General features: G+C 38.5%; 1 protein-coding gene across 1 annotated transcript; it reads left to right on the top strand.

Annotated features, from left to right (window-relative positions):
* The first annotated feature begins 448 nt into the window (after positions 1–448).
* Positions 449–21,886, top strand: stk38a (serine/threonine kinase 38a). Its single transcript, XM_041800420.1, has 14 exons — positions 449–503; positions 4,294–4,431; positions 7,480–7,531; positions 9,930–10,052; positions 10,645–10,728; positions 10,826–10,949; positions 11,341–11,495; positions 13,017–13,128; positions 13,308–13,369; positions 13,498–13,615; positions 13,694–13,817; positions 13,998–14,093; positions 14,316–14,410; positions 15,739–21,886. Exons 2-14 carry the CDS (start codon positions 4,301–4,303, stop codon positions 15,873–15,875), a joined length of 1,413 nt encoding a protein of 470 aa, XP_041656354.1. The 5' UTR covers positions 449–503; positions 4,294–4,300; the 3' UTR covers positions 15,876–21,886.
* Positions 21,887–22,078: the final 192 nt, after the last annotated feature.

Genomic DNA, 22,078 nt, shown 5'->3' with positions numbered 1-22,078 from the left:
AGACTATAACCAGGGACATTCTGTCTCTAATTTTATTTTATTTTAGTTTGTTAAACACATGATACAGATTTAGTAACTTTCTGTAAAGCTCAATTTAAATCTTAGTTAACTAATATGATTTTCACATTTAAGATTTAGTTATTAAATGTGTTTAACAATGCCAATCTTGGTTGAAAACTAAATTTTATAAAATATCCAAAAGGAAAAAAAATGCACCTGTTTTGAGGAAATAATTTATCTTTTGTATGTTTTTGAATTATTTTCTTAATCTCAGTTCAAACTTGTTCCTTGAACTCAAAAATGCTAAAGAAAGCCCTGCAATATTTGCATCTAAGGCTTAAAAAAAAAAAGATTTATAAAAGATTTGGGGAAATAAATATAAAAACAGGCGAACGGGGGAGAATCAGTTTGGCCACTAGGTGTCGTGTTGAGTTATAATTTATGGTGACGCAACATTCCGCAAAGCAGAGGAAGAGACGGCAGACACCGCACCTTCGACCAAGGTAAACGAACAAAGACCAACTATATTAATATAGAATTAAAACAGTAATATACTTTTTAGTAACTATTTCATTTATTTAATTTTCACAATGAAGACATTATAATCGACCTTGTTGTGTTCGGTTTTATTTTTTAAACGAACGACTGAAGCTGCTGTAGCAGATAAGTGGCTAACGTCTACCAGCTAACTTTCCCTTTAGCTGTTGGCTTTGGTTAACTTCAGGTTGTCAAGAGGAAGGTAAATGGAGGAGGAGAATTTCCGGTATGTTCCTTCAAAATAAAACTCATAACGCTGCACAGTCCGTTGAACTGCCCTTTCTAACAAAGAAGTGAGTTTTATTTTGAAGGGAATGTTCATCGCGTTTCATACGTTTTCTCCGGATTTTGACGTAGCTAGGAACTTTAATAGCTAACTAGCCAGCTAGCTGGTTAAAACATATTTCATAGGTTTCACATCAACTTATAATACGCCAGCTTAAAACCCCAAACTGGAAATACTTTTAGTCATGTTAGAGTAAATTAGCTGTTGAGTTAAATCATTTCTTTCACTCTTAAAGGCTGAATTACCACCGAAACTACCAACTTTGTGTCTACGTGTTGTTGACACTGTCTGGGACAGCTGAGCAAAAATAACTCAACTTCAGCACCAACGTTTTCATGACACCCCCGTTTTTAGTCAGAGTTTCGGGATTTTATTTAATTCTCTGGTGGGAAACTAAGGTGTTTAAATGTAAGTTAAGGAACCGTGACATGTCCGTTAGAGTTATAAATACATAACGCGTTTTTCCTGCTCCAGGTTCCTCTTCCTAGCTCTCACATACATCCCATTAAAACTGATGGTGAATTTATTGTCATTCATACTGGTCAAGATATGTCATTTGTGGAAATAAATTGCCATCCTCTGATTGAGTGGTTCTCAACTGGTAGGTCTGGACCCAAAAGTGGGTCACGGAGCTATTTTCAGCGGGTTGAGGTGTTCCTGGAAAAATGTGGCTTTAAGTCTGAGATGAACTGAAGTCCTGAGCAGACACGCATCCATATTATTTACTTTACTCCATGATAATGAGTACGTCTGGGTTTTTGATCACCAGAGGTAGAAAGTAACTAATTATATTGACTCAAATTACCGTAATGACTGGTGTCTTTGGGTACTTGTACTTTTTTGAGTGTACTTAGAAATCAGTACTTTTACTTCTACTTGACCAGAGTAACTGCTTCTACTTGAGTACTGTATTCTAGTTTTTTTCCACCTCTGTTGACTCCACAGTAGTAACAGCTGTTGCATGTCACTTTGTTTTAAAGGTGTGACTTTACCTGAACAACCAGGTTGGAGATCTATTTTCTCTTGTTAGCATTGCCATTAAAAAAAGATCAGTTTTTACTTTACAACTCCTCCGTAGCTACCAGAGCTAAGCAATTTGGGAAAATAATCTATTTACACATTATTTTCTTCAATATTGCGCTTGTGATTTAATATGCAATTATTGTTTTAATGCAGTAATACTCAACGTGTGGCTCTGGAGCTGTTTTGTGATGATTTGTGGCTCTTTTATGTCTTAATTTGAAGCATAATTCCCATTTTTTTCCACTTCTTTGGGACACTTTTATCCTGCTTTTTGCAATTTATGCCCTTTTTTTGCCCCTTTTTGCCTATTTAAGCTGCCTTTTGCAATTAAATGCCACCTTTTCCCATTTTGCCACTCTGTGATATGTTTTGCCCATTTTCCCCAACTTTTTGCAGATTTTTGCCCATTTTAATCACCTTTCACTCATTTTTGCCACTGTTTTGCAAATTTTGGACCATTTTGCTACCTGTAACTCATTTTTTTTTTTACCACTTTCTCCCTTTTCATGCTACTTTTCTGCCAGTGTTTACCCCTCTTCACCCATTTTTGACACTTTTATCCTGCTTTTTGCATTATGCTGCCTTTTGCAGTTAAATTCCACTTAATTCCCATTTTTCCACATTATTTTCTGATGTTTGCTCATTTTAGTCACTTTTCACTCATTTTCCTCCACAATTTTGCCACTTTTAGATCATTGTTGCCACCCGTAACTCTTTTTGTCACTTTCTCCCCTTTTTTGCCACTCTACCCCCAGTGTTTGCTCCTTTTTGCACTTCTCGCCCGTTTAAGCTTTTGCAATTAAATGCCACTTTTTACCCATTTTCCTGCCTTTTTCAGATTTTTGCTGCTTTTTGACAATTTTTTGTTAGCTTTAACTTATTTTTTTGGTTCACCTCCCACCCATTTTTGCCCCATTCTGCCCTTTTAGCCACATTTCTCCCAGCGTTTGCTGCTTTCTGACCACTTTTGCCACCTTTAACTTATTTTAATTGCCACTTTTCACCACTTAGATTGTGGCTCTTGCAAATGTATTTTTCAACAATTTGGCTCTGTGGTTGAGTAGGGTTGAGTAACACTGTTTTAATGTTTCTGATCTTGTATTTTTCAACCAACACATGCATAAAACATTTGACCAAAACCATATTAGCTCATGGCTTACTTTGATCGGATAGTGTGGTGCAGGTGTATTATCTCATCCAGGTGTGCCAAACATGTTATTGTTGTAAAAGAACAGTTTAAGTCCTCTTTACCAGGTTATTTGTTTAGTTCCGTCAAAGTACACACTAGCTTACAAAAATTGATGTTCCAGGACCTGCAGCAATTTTTTTGTCTGCCTGCGATGTCAGAATTGCTCCCACAAGATTTTGCTGGGTCCCACGGATCCCGCACCCTATGAAGCCCTCTACTTTCAAAGGCACCTTAATAAAATGTTTTATTACTATTATTATTATAACTAAAATAAGACTTCAGCTGACGCAGGTCTGTTGGTCCACACTGAAACTCCATCAACTTATTTTTATGTACCAGTACAGCTGATCTAGGCTGACTTTATAGCCACCGTATTTGATGTCAGTATTGGCAGAAATGTTCATATTAAGTTTTTATCTGACGATATGTTATCATACCATGCACCTCTAGTTCCTTCCCTTTTTTTCTGTCTCTTTTATTCATCAAAATATCTTATCAGTGCCTTGATGGCTTTGGTTCTGGATGCAGCTTTTGCCGTTCAGATCCTCTATTGACATTTAGCAAAAATCCTTTGATCAACAAGAGATGCTCAGATGGTTTAACCTTGGTATCTACCAGTATCAGTCCTATTGAGATCATCCATCAGCAAACATATATTTAGGAAGCTGTTCTTTATCAGTTGTGTCAAATAAATAAATATTGCTGCCATAAAGTTAACCAAACTGCCTCAGTGCAAAGAAAAATATTTGAATGCAGGGGATTTCTGCAGGGTTACAATATTTTATTTCAGTGTTATTATAGATTTTACCTTAAAAACCTGCAGATTTAATGGTTTAAATATTGCTCTGCTAGTTCTGCAGCCGTTCTCAAAACCAACCCATCTTGCTTGCACAGACATCTACGCCAGTGTTGCTCAAATCAGATGTCATCATCATTTCTTCATAACAGCCTGTCACAATGTTATCAACGTAGTTTTGTTCAGGCCGCAGCTTTCCTTCCTCTTTTTTCTGCTCCAACAGTCATCTCATTTCACACTTTCAGCTCTGAGAGCTGAACCTGTTGTTTTAACATCTGACCTAAGCATAAAAACAAGGTATTTTTTAACAGTGCTGATGCACTTTGGTCCTTTCTGCTGCTTCATTCAGCCCTCCATCATCTCAGATATGTGACAGCAGTCTGAATGACGTGTTAGTGCAGTGACAGAGTGAGCATTGTCCTGTGGATTTGCTCTTTGCTAACTCGATTGTGTTTATTTCAGGTAAAGCATGGCAATGACGGGCCAGAGCTCGTGTTCCTCCATGAGTAACCACACTAAGGAGCGGGTCACCATGGCCAAAGTGACCCTGGAGAACTTCTACAGTAACCTCATCGCCCAGCACGAGGAGAGAGAAATGAGGTACCAAACACAACTTTAAGAGGAGCTGAAGATTATGCAGCACTGATTTCTGATCCATTATGTCATTATCATAGAGTAAAACAAATTGAGTCATAGCAAAACTTGAAAAAAAAGTATTCTTCAGTGTACAACTTGAAACATGTGCAGAAATAAGCATTATAAACATTAGCTTTTTAAAAAATGTATTACAACAGGCTTTTATGCATCTTTGCAACAAGTAGCAATGAAGATTTGTGAAATATAGGAGGAATATCAGTATTTTCCCACATATGAATGATACAGGGCACCCAAGTATATTTGCCCACTTTTCTCTTGTTTTAGCTTTATGCAATCTACATCCACGAGAGAGACGTTCTCTGGTGCATTCCAACCGTAAATGCATTGAATAAGTTGCAGCATGTTGACACTGAAGCTTCACATCCTGTGGTTTAATTTCCTGAAGTTGTTTTCTGCTACTGTATAAATGAAGAGAAGAAAGGTGTGGGTGTGTTGGTAGAGAGTGGAATGGAAAAAAAAACGCCCAATTATCACACACAAAGTAAATATTCATACAGCTAGGGATGCACAGTATTTTCTGCATGACATCAGTATTGTCAGATATTAGATTCTTTTGTCAGGAGATGTGAAATTGCTGCTGACATTTGCAACAGATATATCCACTGATAATACTGGCAGTATGCACTAGGGGTGTAACAGTTTACAGATGTCACGGTTCAGTTCCTGCCTCAGTTGTAGGGTCACAGGTTAGTACAGGTTTGGTTTACCTGGGGAATAGAAAAGCATACAGTCCTGTTTTAAAATTCTAGGTTTAACTCATTTATTCCTTTGAGAAAGACATTTCTGATCTCAACAGGACTAACCTTCATTTGGTACCAGTTTGGCTTTTAAAATGTGGATTAAACAACAACAAAGGATGGAGGAAAAGAAACTGGCACTCAGATGGGACCTCACATAAAAGAACCGTTTGCAGCTCATCATTATTCGGTTGCTTGCCCAGAAAGGTTTATCTGGTTACTATAGTATATCAATTGAAAGCATATTTATGACAAAATTAGGATTTTTTTTTTATATGTTAACAGGGGTCAGCTAGCCTCTTAGATCAGTACAAGACTCCTCAAGCCTCTTGTCTCCCTTCATCTGGATAGACAATTCTTGGAAGTCTACAGGACTGAGTAAATTGTGATATGGATCACCTCCACACCAGGCAAATCAGTTAAACTGCAGATAAAATTATTGTTTTGTAAAGTGTAGGGATCATACTGGGTGTATGTAGAAATTTTCTGATAATTGCAGCGTAGAGGTCATTTTAGAGCGTAGAGACGCTCCACTTCCGCTGGATTTCTGACCATTATCGCCCGCTCCTGCATGTGCACTCTCACGGATTCTAGATTGACATACAACATAGATTGGTGGATAAAACTGTCATCTGTGATTGCCTTTAATCCCATTTGCTGTGGGACTACGTGAACCAAACAAACACAAATGTCGTTACACACCTAGTATGTTTGAATAAGTGAGTGATGTGTTGGGTTGGCCCAACAGCCTTACGTCAGCTGAAAGCTTAAACTTCTTCTGACACTGACTTTGTTATTTACACTGAATATTCTCCAAGATCAGCCATGATAATCAGCAATGAAGTGTTTGTGCTACTTAAAATAATCATCAGCGTTTTTCCTACAGGAGCAGGAAGGGAGATTAGATACGACTGTGATTATTATCAGTAAAGGTAGATTTGCATCTGGTCCAGAGTGGTTTGGTAGTTTTGCTGTCCAGAGGCCGTCATGTCGGTGTTCTCACTCTGTTTTTGGTCTGGATCCATGAATGTAACTGGACTCTGATCATTAACAGCAGATCCTTTGACATCGTCTTGTCGGTCAGCGGCTTATTTACATGTTTTCTGGGTCAACTCTTCCCGCTCTCATCACGTGATAAGTGACATCTGACTCCTGCTACTCTCTGTTGGCTCTGCTGTTTCACTCAGTATTGATCAAAATTAAAAAAAACCAACATGACAGGAGGTGGCGGTGGGTGAGTAATCTAATCGACCCATCATGGACTAGCAGAAGTATCATGAGCTACTGGAATGAGCCTAATCTCCAGATTAAAGTATTTAATTTCAGCCTTTTGATCCTTGATGTGTGAAGTCTCCTGGGTGTCATGTTGTCAACATTGTTAATTATTAAGGTGGAAACACGTCGATGTTGACCTAGAGTCTGATAGTTTACTTTGACCCCTTTGTTTACATCCTCAGTGCCGGGGTCAGATCAATTGTTGGCCTGTCTGATCGAGGTTGATATTCAGTGTTTAGCCTCTTCTGTTTTCGTGCTTCTCCTTTATTAGTCTGTGCTGTTTCTTGTGTCAACAAAGCATGTGCTAATAAAATAGTTTTGCTTTATTTTTTGATCATGTGATTTTATTTTTGTCACATAAGGATTTTCTTCCCTACATTTTTAGTCATAAGGAATGAATATTGGTTCCAAATACTGGTTATCAGCCTCATGACTATTAATAATCAGTGTCAGCCTGGAAAATCCTACCTGGTGCATCCTTAAAATGACACATATTAAAAGTATTACTGGCATCAGTAAATGTAAATATGGCTTTCCCTGGTGTTTTTTGCAATTAAGTATTGCGCCAAAGGCTTTTCTCCCTTCTTAAACGTTTACCTATGTCTGTCACACTAATACATCCTCCTGCACACATTTAAAGTGTTGAGTAGATTCAACAAGCTGTTGCTTCCAAGATAAAACAGGCTGTTACATTGCATATCAATAACACCTCTAATACTGGTGCAGTGAAAAATTATTCATTATAGTGATGAAAAAAATCACTATAAATCACTGACATTTTGCAGCTTTGACTAACCAATCACTCTCCACAAGCACCTCATTTTTTCTGTCAGTGATAAACACATGATAATTCACTCAGAATTACTTTATTTTTGACTAATCAGATGATGCATTGGTGTTTGAGTAACTCCCAACCAGCATGTGCATGTGGAACTTCGTGCAGATAAAATTAACTAACTCTCTGATTCTGTGTTTTTAGACAGCAGAAGCTGGAGAAGGTGATGGATCAGGAGGGCCTCGCTGATGAAGAGGTCAGTAACAAATACAGCCAGGGATTCACAGCATGCTTTGAGGCAGAGGAAGAGAATCCACTTTATATTCATCTATACTATATACTCATACTCATCCATACTCATAATATATGATATTATATATTTATATATATATTGGTATATATATTATATTTATAATATATTTTATAATATTGGTATATATATATATATATATATATATATATATATATATATATATATAATGTATACCTATTGGTAACTGCGTTACAGTTGAAACAATAGCAGTTGGCCTGGGCCTTTAAACAATGTACTCAGCTGGTTTAAAGGATTATTTTTAGTTACATTTTCCAAAGTACCTTCCATTAAAACTTGTCTTCCTGTTCTTAAAGATGTTGGTTTTTTGAACATTACAATAAGCTTCTGCCCTACAAACTTCATTCCCACTATTAGCTATTTTGGCATTAGCCATTAAAAATGACATTTAGCTTCTTTCTGAGATGTTTCATACCCATTCTTAGCAGTTTGGCGTCAGCCATTCAAGATTACATTGAGCTTCATTCTGCCATTATTCATAACCACTTTAATTGTTCAGTGCCAGCCATTCAAGATAACCTTTAGGTTCTTTCTCAGATTTTTCAAACCCACTATTAGTGTCAGCCATTCAAGAATTCATTTAGCTTCATTCAGGGATTTTTTTCAACCCAGCATTAGCTGTTCAGTGCAGCCGTTCAGGAATTTATTTAGCATCTTTCAGGGATTTTTTCAACTCAGCATTAGCAGTTCGGCGCAGCCATTCAGCAAATCAGCATTCACAGCGCAATTTCTTAAGAAATTGCATTCTCTAGTATTACAACGAGTATGATATGATATAATCTACATAATTATAATATATGTTATAATCACCCATACTCATCTTTAATTATTTTGGTAACAATGCTGTAAAGCCCATTTCAGACCAAAGATTCATGACGGGGTAAAACTCAGTTACTGAGCGGTGAAGCTGTCTCTACTAGAGGGACAGTTGCTGTGTTTTTATTGGGTGGCAGCACAATTTCACTGCTCATACTAACACAAAAATGCTTTGCTAGCACAGTATTGACATGATGAAGAAATCTGCTGAGAATTATAAATTTTCCACCGATAAATTTTGCTCCTACAAACTTTAGTTTTCTCATGGAGTATAGCGCCACGTTTCCTGTTTATGAGTGCAGCTGGAAAAACAAGAGCCTCTTTGAAATGAAACTTCTATTTCCTTTTTCACATTTATCTGCTTCTTGGACATAACATCTTTATTTTTAAAGTTTTCATGTGGAAACTTAAGCTTGTAAACACTCAGATGGAAGAGACAGGAGTGTTGCAGATTCCATTAGACAAATGAGAAAAAGAGATGGATGTAAGCCTTCACAAAATTTAGAGCGTGCCGATCTAACAGAATTTGTGTTCATAGCTTTTCAAAATTACTTTTTGTTCCCCTTTTTCACATTTATCTGCTTGCAACGTCCTAAAACCAGCTGTCTGCAACTTAACAAGCTGAATCTCAGGTGACTGCACAAACGGTTCACACTGCTGCAGCTGTTATAGGCGACGTTCTAAAACCGTCTTTCCATGCTGCAAATCTTTGGTCTGAAGTTCAGTTTCTTTAAGTAAACAAAAAAGCATTTATAACTAGAAAAGCACTCGGAGAGCGCAGACCTCTGCCATCAGCCCTATCTCCCAATAGTACAGAATCCTTTAAAAGATTCCTGGATCCAGACAGTGATCCGGATCACTCCTAAAATCTTATCAGTTCTTCCTTATGCCATTTCTGACATTTCCTGAAAATTTCATCAAAATCCATCCACAACTTTTTGAGTTATGTTGCTGACTAACAAACAAACAAACCCACCTGATCACATAACCTCCTTGGCAGAGGTAATTATTGACTTTACAGCTGTTTCAACCATTTTAACTAAATCTGACAGGGTAATAAAAATTTTTAATTTCAGGAGAAGCATCCTAAAGAAGTTCTTAGACATGTCGGAAACTCTATTCTACTTTTAATTTTAAATCGATCATAATGGCACAGAGCTTATGGAAGCCTGATTGGGACAAAACACAGCTGTACAGTAGCCTGAGATCAGAATGATTGGAAAATAAAGTTAGTGGCAGGCTATGAAGTTCAATTATGTTTCTGCAAGACATGGGCTTTTCAGAGTAATGATATTAGTATCATTATAAAATGTTTAATCTGTCTTGTAATGTAGAAAAATACCCCAAATCCTTTTTTTCAAGTGGGTTATTTTTGAAAGGACAAACTCCTGGACAAATGAGTTTTACTTAACTTTTATTTGTTTATATGTGGTTTAAATTTGCTTCAAGTAGCAATCATATCATTGCATTTAATGTTGTTTTTAATACTTGGGTTTGTGCTCTGCAGAAACGTATGCGGCGTTCTCAGCATGCGAGGAAAGAGACGGAGTTTCTGCGTCTGAAACGGACTCGTCTGGGTCTGGAGGACTTTGAATCCCTGAAGGTGATCGGCCGAGGAGCTTTTGGAGAGGTAAACACAACATACATGAAAATTATGTTTTTATTTCAAGCCTTTGAAAGTGCATTCTACCTTTTTTCTTTTTTTATAATGTTTCATTGTGACTTTATTATCCAGATGACACGGACCAAAAATTATTTCTCAAAAACTCCACAAAAAATCTGTAAATTTTCAAGTAAACCCTCCAAAAGTTTCTAATCAAAGTCCCCAAAATACACAAATTCATTCCCAAAAAATCAAGAAAATGATGAAAAAAATTCCCTTAAATATCCAACCAATTTCCTGAAGTTTCCATGATAAGTCTAACAAAATTTAAAGGACCAGATTTTTAAGAAAACATGTCCTGTATCACAAACCTGCAGACACAATAACAAAAGAAGGTTTTAGTTTAAAATAGAGGGAGAATGGCAGATCTGCTGGTTTAATGAGAGACCAATCACTGAGTCTCTGTCTGCTCCTCCAAACATCCTCAGACTGAAGTCCAACAAGCATCAGCCAAAAACCCACTTTTCTATTGGACTTCACAATAATATTTCTCAGTATTTTACTAGTTTGATGAGTTTTATTTTTCCCAGTGATCAGGCCTTTATTTGTCTTCCCTCAGGTTCGTCTAGTACAGAAGAAGGACACCGGTCACGTTTACGCCATGAAGATCCTCCGTAAAGCCGACATGCTGGAGAAAGAACAGGTAAGACAGCAGAATTTAGACACCTGAACTCTGGTGTTCCATCTTCAGGACCTTCTTTGAACCCTTTCTTGTTCCCTGTTGTTTTTCTGTCTGTTAGGTGGGTCATATTCGCGCTGAGCGGGACATCCTGGTGGAGGCCGACAGTCTGTGGGTGGTCAAAATGTTCTACAGCTTCCAGGACAAGATGAACCTCTACCTCATCATGGAGTTCCTGCCTGGAGGTAAGACTCTCTGAAAATGAAACGCCAATTTACACAGAGTCTAGAACCAATCAGAAACCAGCTGACATTTAAGGTCTTTGCACATGAGTCTGTGTTTTTGGGCTGGAGTCATAAAGCAGTGAAGATGACTTCACTCCTCCATCCTCTTCTTGTATTTAGGTTATTTGCACAAGCTTGTGCATCATGGCCCTGTCCCAAGTACTAGAGAGCCTGTTGGAGAGACAGAAGGCATCCAAAGACTTGGTCACATTCAAAAAAAATGCATAAAATTGTACCAAAAATGATTGTAAAGGTCTAAAGTGGTCCTACAAACCCAGACTAGATCAGATCCAGGATGATTTAGCAAAAAGTATAACAAACGAGGGTTTTTGTCTGCTGTGTGGTGCTGCAGGAGACATGATGACCCTGCTGATGAAGAAGGACACTCTGACAGAAGAAGCCACTCAGTTCTACATCGCAGAGACGGTGCTGGCCATCGACTCCATCCACCAGCTCGGCTTCATCCACAGAGACATCAAACCAGACAACCTGCTGCTCGACTCCAGGGTACGCCGTCGTTTACCATCATTTCTAACATTTCTCCTCAGATTAGAGCGTTTGTTCTAGAAATTGAGCGTTGAGATGTTCTTACAGGACTCTTACTGGAGTTTTAGCTTTTTCATTTCTTCTTAATGTTTTTGTGTGCAGAGCTGTTGAAGTTAGCTGTGATTATGACTCTAGTTTGGATCAGTGGGTGGTCTCTGCACAATCTGATATGCTTAGAAATGCATCTGATTAGTCCAGTTCCTTGGTATTTGAATTAGCCATGCTCACGCCTGCTAAGTCCTGGAGCCCTTTAGAACAGGACAGCTAAGGAGGGTGGTTCCACCCTGTTCCATGCTGGAGCATGGAACGGGGTCACTGGGACTAGTATGAGTGCGCCCTTAAAGGCCGAAAACTAAATTTTACATTTTAGTGTTTAGTTTAGTTTAGTTTAGTTTATTCAATCATAACACAACACCAAACATTTTGCACAGTATAGACATTTCAAACAAAATCAATAGTCATGCTTATAAAAGCCTATCCTATATTTTTAACTTTTTAAGCTACTAACTTCCAGCAATGCAAAGAAACAACAACAGATAATCAGACACACTTATACGCTTCAAAGATAGCTTTACAAACCATTTTCTTGAAAACCAAGAGAATTACATGTTTTTACATTTATACTGGCATCATTCCAGAATTAAACTCCAACAATGGAAGCACATCTCCTTTTCATACCTTTTTTAGCTTTTTGTACAATAAATTTACAAACACCTCTGAGATTATACGGACTCTCCTGAATTGAAAAGAACCTCTGTACTGAGTCAGGGAGCATTTTTGACTTTGCTCTGAACATCATTTGCATTATTTTATAATAAAACAAATCATAAAATTTCATAACATGAGAATTTAGAAAAAGTGGATCCGTATGAGCATAGTAATCAGCCTTATTGATGACGCGTATTGCTCTTTTTTGTAGTTTTATTATAGAATTTATGGTCGTTTTAAAGGTGGATCCTCACAATTCCACACAATAAGATATATAGGGAACAATTAATGAGTAATAGATTAAATGCAAGGCCTTAGAATTTAATACATTTCTAGATTTATATAGAATTGCAACTGACTTTGAAATTTTCCCTTTAATGTATTCAATATGTTGTTTCCATGTTAACTTTTGGTCGATCACAACCCCAAGGAATTTGGTCTCATAAACTCTTTCAGTGTCATCATTACAGATTTTTGGTTTAATATTACCATCACTTTCCTTTAGATTCCCAAAAACCATAAATTTTGTTTTCTTAATATTTAAAGATAATTTATTGACATAAAACCAAGTTTTGAGATTTCCCAGCTCCATTTCTACACCACACAAAAGTTCTTTTAAATTCTTACCAGAGCAAAATAAATTAGTATCATCTACAAATATTACGTATCATGTATGTTGCAGTCTCATTCTGTCTAAACTTGCCTCTATGGTGCAGACAGTAACAACAGTTGTTTGTTTGTTTGTTTGTTTTGTTGTTGTTGTTTTTTTTGCAGGGTCATGTGAAGCTGTCAGACTTTGGTCTGTGCACAGGGCTGAAAAGGGCTCACAGGACCGAGTTCTACAAGAACCTGAACCACAGCCTGCCCAGTGACCTCAGCAAGCAAAGTCAGGACAGTTTTCAATAATAATGCATGCTACCAATAACTTTTGTTAAGGTTTTATGACTCATTTTACCAAAACATTTTTGTTTTACACATTTAATTTGACAGTTTAACTTTGGTAAGAATAACTGAGGGGTCTTTTTTAGATGAACTTTATTTAAATGCTGTCGTCTTTCTTCACAGCTTTCCAAAACATGAACTCGAAGAGGAAAGCAGAGACCTGGAAGAGGAACAGGAGGCAGCTGGTAGGTCTGAGCAGAGGTGGAGTTAAACTCAGTAAAAGATAGAGCAGCAGTATTTGATCACTGCTGGAAATGTACCTGATTTTAATTCTGATTCCTCTAACATCCTCTGTGTTTGTCTTCTCCGTAAGGCTTTCTCCACCGTGGGAACGCCTGACTACATCGCTCCAGAGGTCTTCATGCAGAACGGATACAACAAGCTCTGTGATTGGTGGAGCCTGGGCGTCATCATGTATGAGATGCTGATAGGTAAGAAACGCCATGTTTACCTTTTATAGCGTGCAGATTCAGCTGGATGTGATCTAAATGTTAAATTTCTGCATGCAGGTTATCCTCCGTTCTGCTCGGAGACGCCTCAGGAGACGTACAGGAAGGTGATGAACTGGCGAGAGACGCTCATCTTCCCTCCAGAAGTGCCTATATCAGAGAAGGCCAAAGACCTCATCCTCAGGCAGGAGCACGCTCTACTCCTTCTCTCATAACTCACCTCAGTCACCAGAAAACAACAGACTCCAGTGGTTTGATTTGTTAATTAGAACTAGCTCAGTGTGCTGCTGCACCAGACTCGTTGAAATGCTTGTTTTTGGCCGTTTATTGTCCAGAATAGTAAATTAGGTTCTGATGTTTTTAGGTTCTGCTGTGAGGAGGAGCACAGGATCGGAGCTGCAGGAGTCGAGGAGATCAAGTCCAACCCGTTCTTTGAGGGAGTCGACTACGATCATATCAGGTTAGGAGCGTCTTTATCTACATGTTATCTGCAGGGAGGGGGGTTTATGATGGATTATTGCTAAAAACAAAACCATATTAAATGTAAAGATGGGAATGATCTGTGATTGAGAGATCATGTGACTGTAATCTCAAGTTGAAAATATATTTTTTCCAATTTTGTACAATTTCCACTCTTGAAGCCTTTCCTTCTTCCTCCTTTAACCTCACTGATGTTTTACAGAGAGAGGCCTGCTGCCATCCCCATAGAGATAAAAAGCATCGACGACACCTCAAACTTCGATGAATTCCCTGATTCAGACATCCTCACACCTTCAGGTACGCAGCGTCTTTCTCTGCAGCTCACTTTAGTTTGTTCCTTTGTTTTCATGACCTCAAACTCAGGATGTGACAACAAACTCGTCTCATGCAATGAAACCTGACACAACACTGGGTTTACAGAAATGAAACGAGATTTTTTTAGTCTTTTTTCCCAGTCCAGACCAAAGATGCGTGACGAGATGAGTTGAAATTTGCTACAGTTGCTCTGCAGCTCTCTGAAGCATGTCGGTGTCAGACCTAGAGGATACAGTAGATCGTTTATGTTGTCACGACCCTCTGAGCTTCAGCTTCCACTTCCTCTTTTCCTACCTGTCTTAGAGCTGCATTCAACCTGCTGCTTACAATAAGAACCAAGACAATGAAAGCGAGTTACTTGCTGCAGTTTCAAATCTGTTTTTGTCAGAAAGTGAAAATAATAAAATCAAGAAGATTCAGGTGTTGGAGCCATCCGTGGGGGTTTCAGCAGATTACCCAGGGGGCTCCACGACAATTTCTGCTGTGAGCTTGAAGCCAAATATAACCCTTATTTTTTTCAGTTTCTCTTATTAAGAGTGCAGATGAACACTGCGCTCAGTGTGTGAGCTAAAGACACACACACAGAGACTTTTAATCTACTTGGGTTTCTTTTTTTTTTCAGACAATTTATTGTAGGAGATGTTATTTACCTTAACATGTTTCGACCGTCATCTGCAGTCTTCCTCAGAAGTGTCAACTGCCGCTGTGACGTGTCCTTATATGCTGTTCTTCAGAGGCGTGGTCAGCCCGACGGACCTGACAGGTCTATCAGGCTGACCACGCCCCCGCCGCCCGATGGTCTCTGGAGGAGAGAGTCCCAGGTGTGGGAGAGCATAAATGCTCCCTCATCCTGGTTGATGGTGTTTTTTCCCCGCCTCCTGATTTCAATGGCCTCCTTAATCCAGTGTTTGTGTTTAGAGACTTTTAGGTTTTTAAGGAGAAACACAGAGCTTTCTCATCTCTGCTGCAGGATGTACGTGTGAAAGTCCGCTGTCCCTCTATAAGCACTAAGTAAAGACAAAAAATGGTCTGTTGATATATGGTGTAAACCAAAACTACGTACGTTTTGTTTTATGAATAATAGTTATGATTTAGAGACTTACGTGAAATGTAATCTCACCAGAAGACAGAGATAATTATGTACACAGTTGATGTTAACTTCCAGTTCAACATCAGACCAGTGATGATAGCTGCTACTCTCTATCACTGTACTGATATTAGAGACAGTTTAGACCTTAATGAGAAACATCCTGATGTTTTAATATCCAAAGATCCCTCCTCTTAAAACCACTCCTCTTTTTCCCCTCCAGCTGCTCCGGTATCGAACCAGACCGAGGCCGACCTGAAGAACAAGGACTGGGTCTTCATCAATTACACCTACAAACGCTTCGAGGGCCTCACGGCTCGGGGAGCGATTCCGTCCTACATGAAGTCCGGGAAGAGATGAGCCCGGATTTAAACCGTCAGCGCCGTGAAACCTGAACGAGTCGTCCAAACCCCGAGAGGAGAACCGTGTCTGTTCTCTGCTTCCTGAGCGTTAAATCAGGACCAATAATAACGGGGCTCACTTTCATCTGCTGCTTTACACCGTAGGAACTGCTGCCTTCACTTTCTCTGATGCTTCCGAGGGTACCTTTCTTCTTCTTCCTGGATTAATGGATTCAGTGGGACGTCTTCATTCCTGAAACCAGCATCATTCCTACATTCCCTCTCTGTCAACCAGCACCGGTCTGTTGGATCTACCAAGGGCTCCTCTCTTTTCACTCCACTTCTCTTTGACTGTTTTTTTACGCTCCACTTGAAGGTAACCAGGTGCTCTTCAGGGATTCTGTCCAAATGTTCCTCTTGGTTTCCTTCTGGAGGTTTCTTCAGATGACCGAACCAAAGACTGTGAGCTGAACCATGTTTGTGCTTCGTAGGACTTTTCTAGCTTGTTCTGCTCGTTGTATTGATTTTGAGAACGATGCATTATGTTGAGACTTGTTATTTTTTTTTTCGCAGTGACCCCCCCTCTTTATGTTCTGAAACCTTTAGCACCTTAAGATGTTTGATGCAACTCGAGTACAGCAAGGCCTGCGGCTCATTAACATGTTAAGATTGTGGGATTTTATCGGACGGGAAAAGTCTGGCTGCAGAGTAAAGGCTGAACCTTAAAGCTAAAGTCAATACTTCCCGACGGTGTCTCAAAAATGGGACGCACAGATCTGGTAGTAAAGTTTAATGGTTGTCAGAAATATTTTTGGTAAAAACTGGGCCGAGCTTTCTTTGTTTTCTTCTTCAGTCGTGCTTCGGTTGTTGTCGGGTAAAAACTCAGGGCCGTTTCAGCCTGGTGGCGTGTTTCGCTGCTTGCAGCTTCTGTGCATTTCCGCTCTTTAGCACCGTCACGTCTTTCAGACCAGGCGCGAGTTTGCTGCGAGTTTGTTGCATGTTGGCAGTGTCTCCTTGCTGCCATATCCCATCATTGTTCACAAGTTTTACCACAGTAAAACATGACCTTATTCCACCATGTTGGGGAATATTCAAACTAAAAGCTTTCTGTACAAATGAAGGTAGTTTCTCCAAAGAAATACTACTGGGCTTTTACTTTAACATGGATAAACAGGAAGTATCCTCATCCTGTTCATCTTCGCTGTGATGTATTGTAAAAGCCTCACTAATAATAGAAGTTTAGAGAACAACTTTATTAAATAGACACATTTCATGGCCTTCATCAGGGCTGTCCAACATTTTTCTGATGTAGATTTGTACATATTTGCTACGACAAGGTAAACACTGCTCGCTATTTGTAATTCTGTTTTGCTGATAACCATGCGTGGGTTGCAGGAAATAGACAAGACTTCTATCCTCTTAATAAGTGGCTCTCTGGTGGGTTGCAGAGGCTGTCAGTCCGTGTTTTATTTTACTCTGTTTAAATGTGATAATGGGCAAATGTTAATGTCCTCTCTAGGGCTGAAGAATTTAAGAAAATAATCTTAACTTATTTTTAAGTTCCTCATCCAATGCTTTTCCTCCAACACGAGCAATAAATACTTCTAGAACAATATTAAAAAGATTAAACTGGGGCAGAACAGTTTTGAAAAAATGCCCAGTTTGCAATTATTTTGACTGGTATTCATTATTAAATGTTGCATTACAGGGAATGATCATTTTTATGTCGCTCTTATTTTGAAAAAGAAAAACTTTAAAAAATAAGGAAAGTAGGATTTTTGCAAACTCTTCACAAATATGAAGCTTAAATGTTTGCATGATGAGTGGAACATATCTCTGCTGCACAAAAATTGAATTAAACTGGCATTTTAACACGTATTTTAGGTCAATGTAATATTGCACCAGGACATTTAAGCGATTTAATCTAAAATTTGAGTAATTGCCTAATATTTCTATGCGTTAATCTCCAAATAACAAAGTTGCTTTTCATATTATAAGGAGGTAATTCCTCAACATGTGTGGAAAATCGGCTAAAATGTACACGAGGAAAATGGGAGGTGAAATGTGTTTGGCCTGTCCTGTCTCAGTTTCTATCATGAGATCCGAGCTGCAACGTTTGTCATTAAATAAACGTGAGATTTTGAACATTTAGATAGGTTTGCATCACATGTGGTTTTAAGAGACTCTTGTGGGTCCTGAAGCTGGACCAGTAAAGAACCACTGCTCTAAATTTGTGGGTTAGATTAAGAGTCTAGACCAGCCTGGGTGGAAGGTTATATAAGCGTCAAAGGATAACATCTTCTAAGGTAGAGGACAGAATGTTGGCAGAGCCGGGGTTATTGGGGACTTTGCCCCTCCCTTTTTGCCAAATAGTCGGCAACTGTTGGAAAAGTGAGTAGAACTGGTAAGGAGAAAATCCCGCCCACTTTCCCAAAAGTTTCCACCAAAGGAGAGTCAAGGTAAGGGAAAGATTGTTGGTGTTACTGTGTACAAGATGTTGGCAGAGCCGGGGTCTTTGGGGACTTTTTCCTACATTTTGGCCAAATAGTCGGCAAACTTTGGAGAAGCGGTTGGACTTTTCAGGAATGAGGGTTCCCTCGCTTACTGACATGGAGTTAGTTCACTCAGAGACCCAGACGCTGACATGGGTTCAAGAAAATATGAGACAGTTTGTCACATCCAAGGGTAGCTAATCATCTTCGTATTTATTGTTTTTCTTGGTTGGATTTAAGCATCTTGAACGCACCCCAGAAGGACCCCAGGGTGCTAAAGCTGGTCTACAAGGCTAGTCCAGTCCAGACAAGGACAACCCAGACCTTCAGATGCAGTCTGAGCTCTGGTCCATGCCCAAACAAAGTGTTAAGAATCACCTCCTGATTAATGAGTGCCCAAAATGGATGTTAATCCATGTTAATGCTTGTATAAACGGGGTTAAAAGTCTGTATCTAATCTGGATTATGTTGATCAAATCCAGATTTTGTTGTTAAAACAGGATGAAAGTTAACAGGCTGACCTGATCCTTGGTAGAAAGAGAACTTTTGAATGTAAAACGGGTTTTTCGACTTTTTAAAAAATTATTGCAAAACGCAGTTAACGACTGAAACAAATTCCAGTGGCGTGAATTTACAGAAGGACGCTGAGCACTAACGAGGCTGATTTCCCCTAATTGGTTAATTGGTGTTTCTATGAGAAAATCCCTCACTGGTTGTAGATCTGACTGATTTATCTGCTCGTAGTTTTCCAAGCTAAATAAAAACCTTGTGTTGAAGAGCCCTGATTTTTACCAGAAATAATTCTGATTATCTGGGGTGTTGGAGAAATGTTGCAGCTCTAACCTCACAGTTGTAAAAATCTCAGTTAAAGGGAGGAAACGTGGCATAAACCTGCAGTCTTGTGGGGATTGACTTCTGCTTTCAGGCTCCTGTCTCTCCTCTGTTTCATCTCTGATTTTAAACATCAGCTCGGTTTAAATTCTTCTTTTTCGTGTAAATATTTGACGTGTTGGTCTGAATGTTTGACACCAGCCGGAGAGAAGCTCACAACGTCTTCACCCTGAATGTTTGTTTTAAAGACACTCAACATCTCACAGAATAACTCCACCTTTTCTTCACGTTTTTCACTGTGGGGTTTATTTTTTTAGTTTTCTAAGCACAGGGCTAACTCAGCGTTTTCCACTGAACACAATATCCAAATGCTGTCGTTTAAAGATGAATGTAAATGAAGAGATTTTTGTTTTTAACCACAATAATTCCAAAATGCTGTTTGTGTGAATGTCACCTGGACCGTACAAGTTTCTCTGGTTTTCTTTTTCTATAAAGGCCGTCACGGCACATGAGGGGGAAATACGGAAGCCCATTATAGCCAAGAACTAGACAGGAAAGTAGAGATTTAATGTAAAATATTAATAATAATGAAAGATAGAATTTAAGATTTAGGACGCCAGAAAGATCCACCAAAGGCAGAATATTTTTCCAAAAACAGTTCCACTGGTATTTTAAAAACAACAGCCGTGCACACAGATCCAAAAACCGCCTAAAAACCAGGTAGTCTACAAACTTTCACACATGAAGGGGAGAACTTTCTGAGGCCAGGCCAAACTGGGTCCCATGGTGGTCAGCAAAACCACGGTCCATTTTAACGTTAATCTGTGATAATCATATTTTATTTTCAACCTGAATAGTAACTGCTTTTATAAAAGCCCAAGTATGAAAAAAGGGGCAAAATGGGTTTAATATGGAAAAAAAGTTATTAAAAAATAGGCAAAAGTGGGCGAAACATGGCAAAATAAAATGGTTAAGAGTTGCAAAAAATTGCAAGCAATGGCAAAGAGCAGCTCACGGTGGTTGTAAGTGGAAATAAATTGGGCAAAAGAAACAAAAATGGGCTTGAAATTGAAAAATTAGGGCAAAAATTGGCAGAAACGAGGCCAAATGGGATCACTCTGGCAAAAAAAAGAAAAAAATGGCAAAATAACCACACCAACAATTAGCTCAAATGGGTTGCAAGTGGAAGAAACAGGGCAAAAATGGCCAGAAATGGGCTGGGAAAAGTGCAAAAATTATTTAAAAGTGGAAAAAGAAAGAGACAAAAAAAATGGGTTAAAAGTACCAATAAGGGGCAAAAATGGGCTGCAATTGACATCGAATTTGCAGAAAGAGCTAAAGGCAAAAAAGGATCAATGTGGCAAATTAGGAAAGGAATGACAAAAAAGGTTGACAGTGGCAAACAAGGTCAAAAAGGAGCTTAAATGGGTTAATAGAGGCATAAATAAGAGTCAAAGATGGGTGAAAAAAAACAGTAAACAGGTTAAAAGTAGCATGAATAATAATTTCTAACATCTGAACCCAGTAATAGTTTCACACACTTTCACTTTAAACTCAAAATAAAAGCGCCAGATGAATTTTACAGGGCAAAAAATTAAAATTTTTAAGTGTTTTCTAGTGTGGACCGTTAATGTGTTTATCTGTTGGGACTCTTGATGAGCACGTGTGAAACTTTTAGACGTGTTTAATATTTATGATTCAGATTGAAAAGCTCTGAATTTATACATACATATAGCAACTTTTAACAACTAAAATGACCCAGTAAGAAGCCGGTCATAACTTTAACAATAATTAGCTGAAGCATTAATTCTGTCACCTTTGGTTGAGCTTGATTTAGAATATTTGATTCTTTTGAAGAAAATGTAAAAAAATAACAGGAGAATAAGGAAAAATATGTTTGCAGGCCACTTGTGGATCATTTCTGTTGCAGAGTTTTGCCTCATAATGATTTTTAAAATTCAGCTTTTTTACTCATTTAGTAAATAATTCCCGTCTCTGAGGATTAATTTAAATTTTGTGGACCCCAAAGAAAATGGAAAAATAAATCTTTGAACAGGGATGAAAGAAAAATAATCACTAATTATGGTTTATTTACTATACATCTAATTTGTATAGCATTTGCTTAGTCTTATTTGCTTTAATACATTTAAATTTACAAAATTTTGCAGTTTTGAACAATACCTATAACTTAACTCTTTAAATTTGATTTTTTTCTCCATATTCCTGCATTTTTTTACCCTAATTTAGTCTGTCCAGACTGCCACTTTCTCCCCTGTTGGCACTCCTGGGCTTCCGTACATCTCTGAGGGTTTTCTCTTCTGGTCTGTAAATTAAAGCTCGCTGTATTCAGGTAGTTTGTAGATGAAGCTCAGCACATTGTTAGAGAAGCACGCAGTCCAGCTTTTTTCTATGATGGGGGGGCGGGGTCACTATTTTAAAGCAACTGTCTGTTAGTGGGAACTTTCTGCTCGGCATGCTTTTACCAAACAGCTCAAAGCAATAGAGCAAATCATTGATCGACTGGTTTTATTGACGATGCCACTTTGTGTGAGTGTGAGGATGTGAGCATGCTCAGTAGAGACGTATGTTTTCTGATGGATGCTCAGATGTGCGAGGGGTGGGTGTACATTATTTAAACCACTGTTCTCTTTATAGTGAGGCTGATGTTTGTTTTCTGCTATTTGACAATGAATTACTCTGCACTTCAGCAGGCTTCTGTCTCTTTTTGACGTTTGGATGAACGGTGGCGATGCATTAGCTTTGTTAGCCCTCAGATACCTTAAAAAACAAAAGTGCTCTATAATAGACACCAAACTAAAATAGAAGTGAAATATTATACATTAATATTTTTGACACTTTCTCAGCATTAATTTGCTCATCTACACATGACCTGATGAGA

Source organism: Cheilinus undulatus, linkage group 11 (assembly GCF_018320785.1).
Source record: "Cheilinus undulatus linkage group 11, ASM1832078v1, whole genome shotgun sequence".
NCBI classification, from domain to species: Eukaryota; Metazoa; Chordata; class Actinopteri; order Labriformes; family Labridae; genus Cheilinus; species Cheilinus undulatus.
This window is presented reverse-complemented; position numbering and strand designations above follow the sequence as displayed.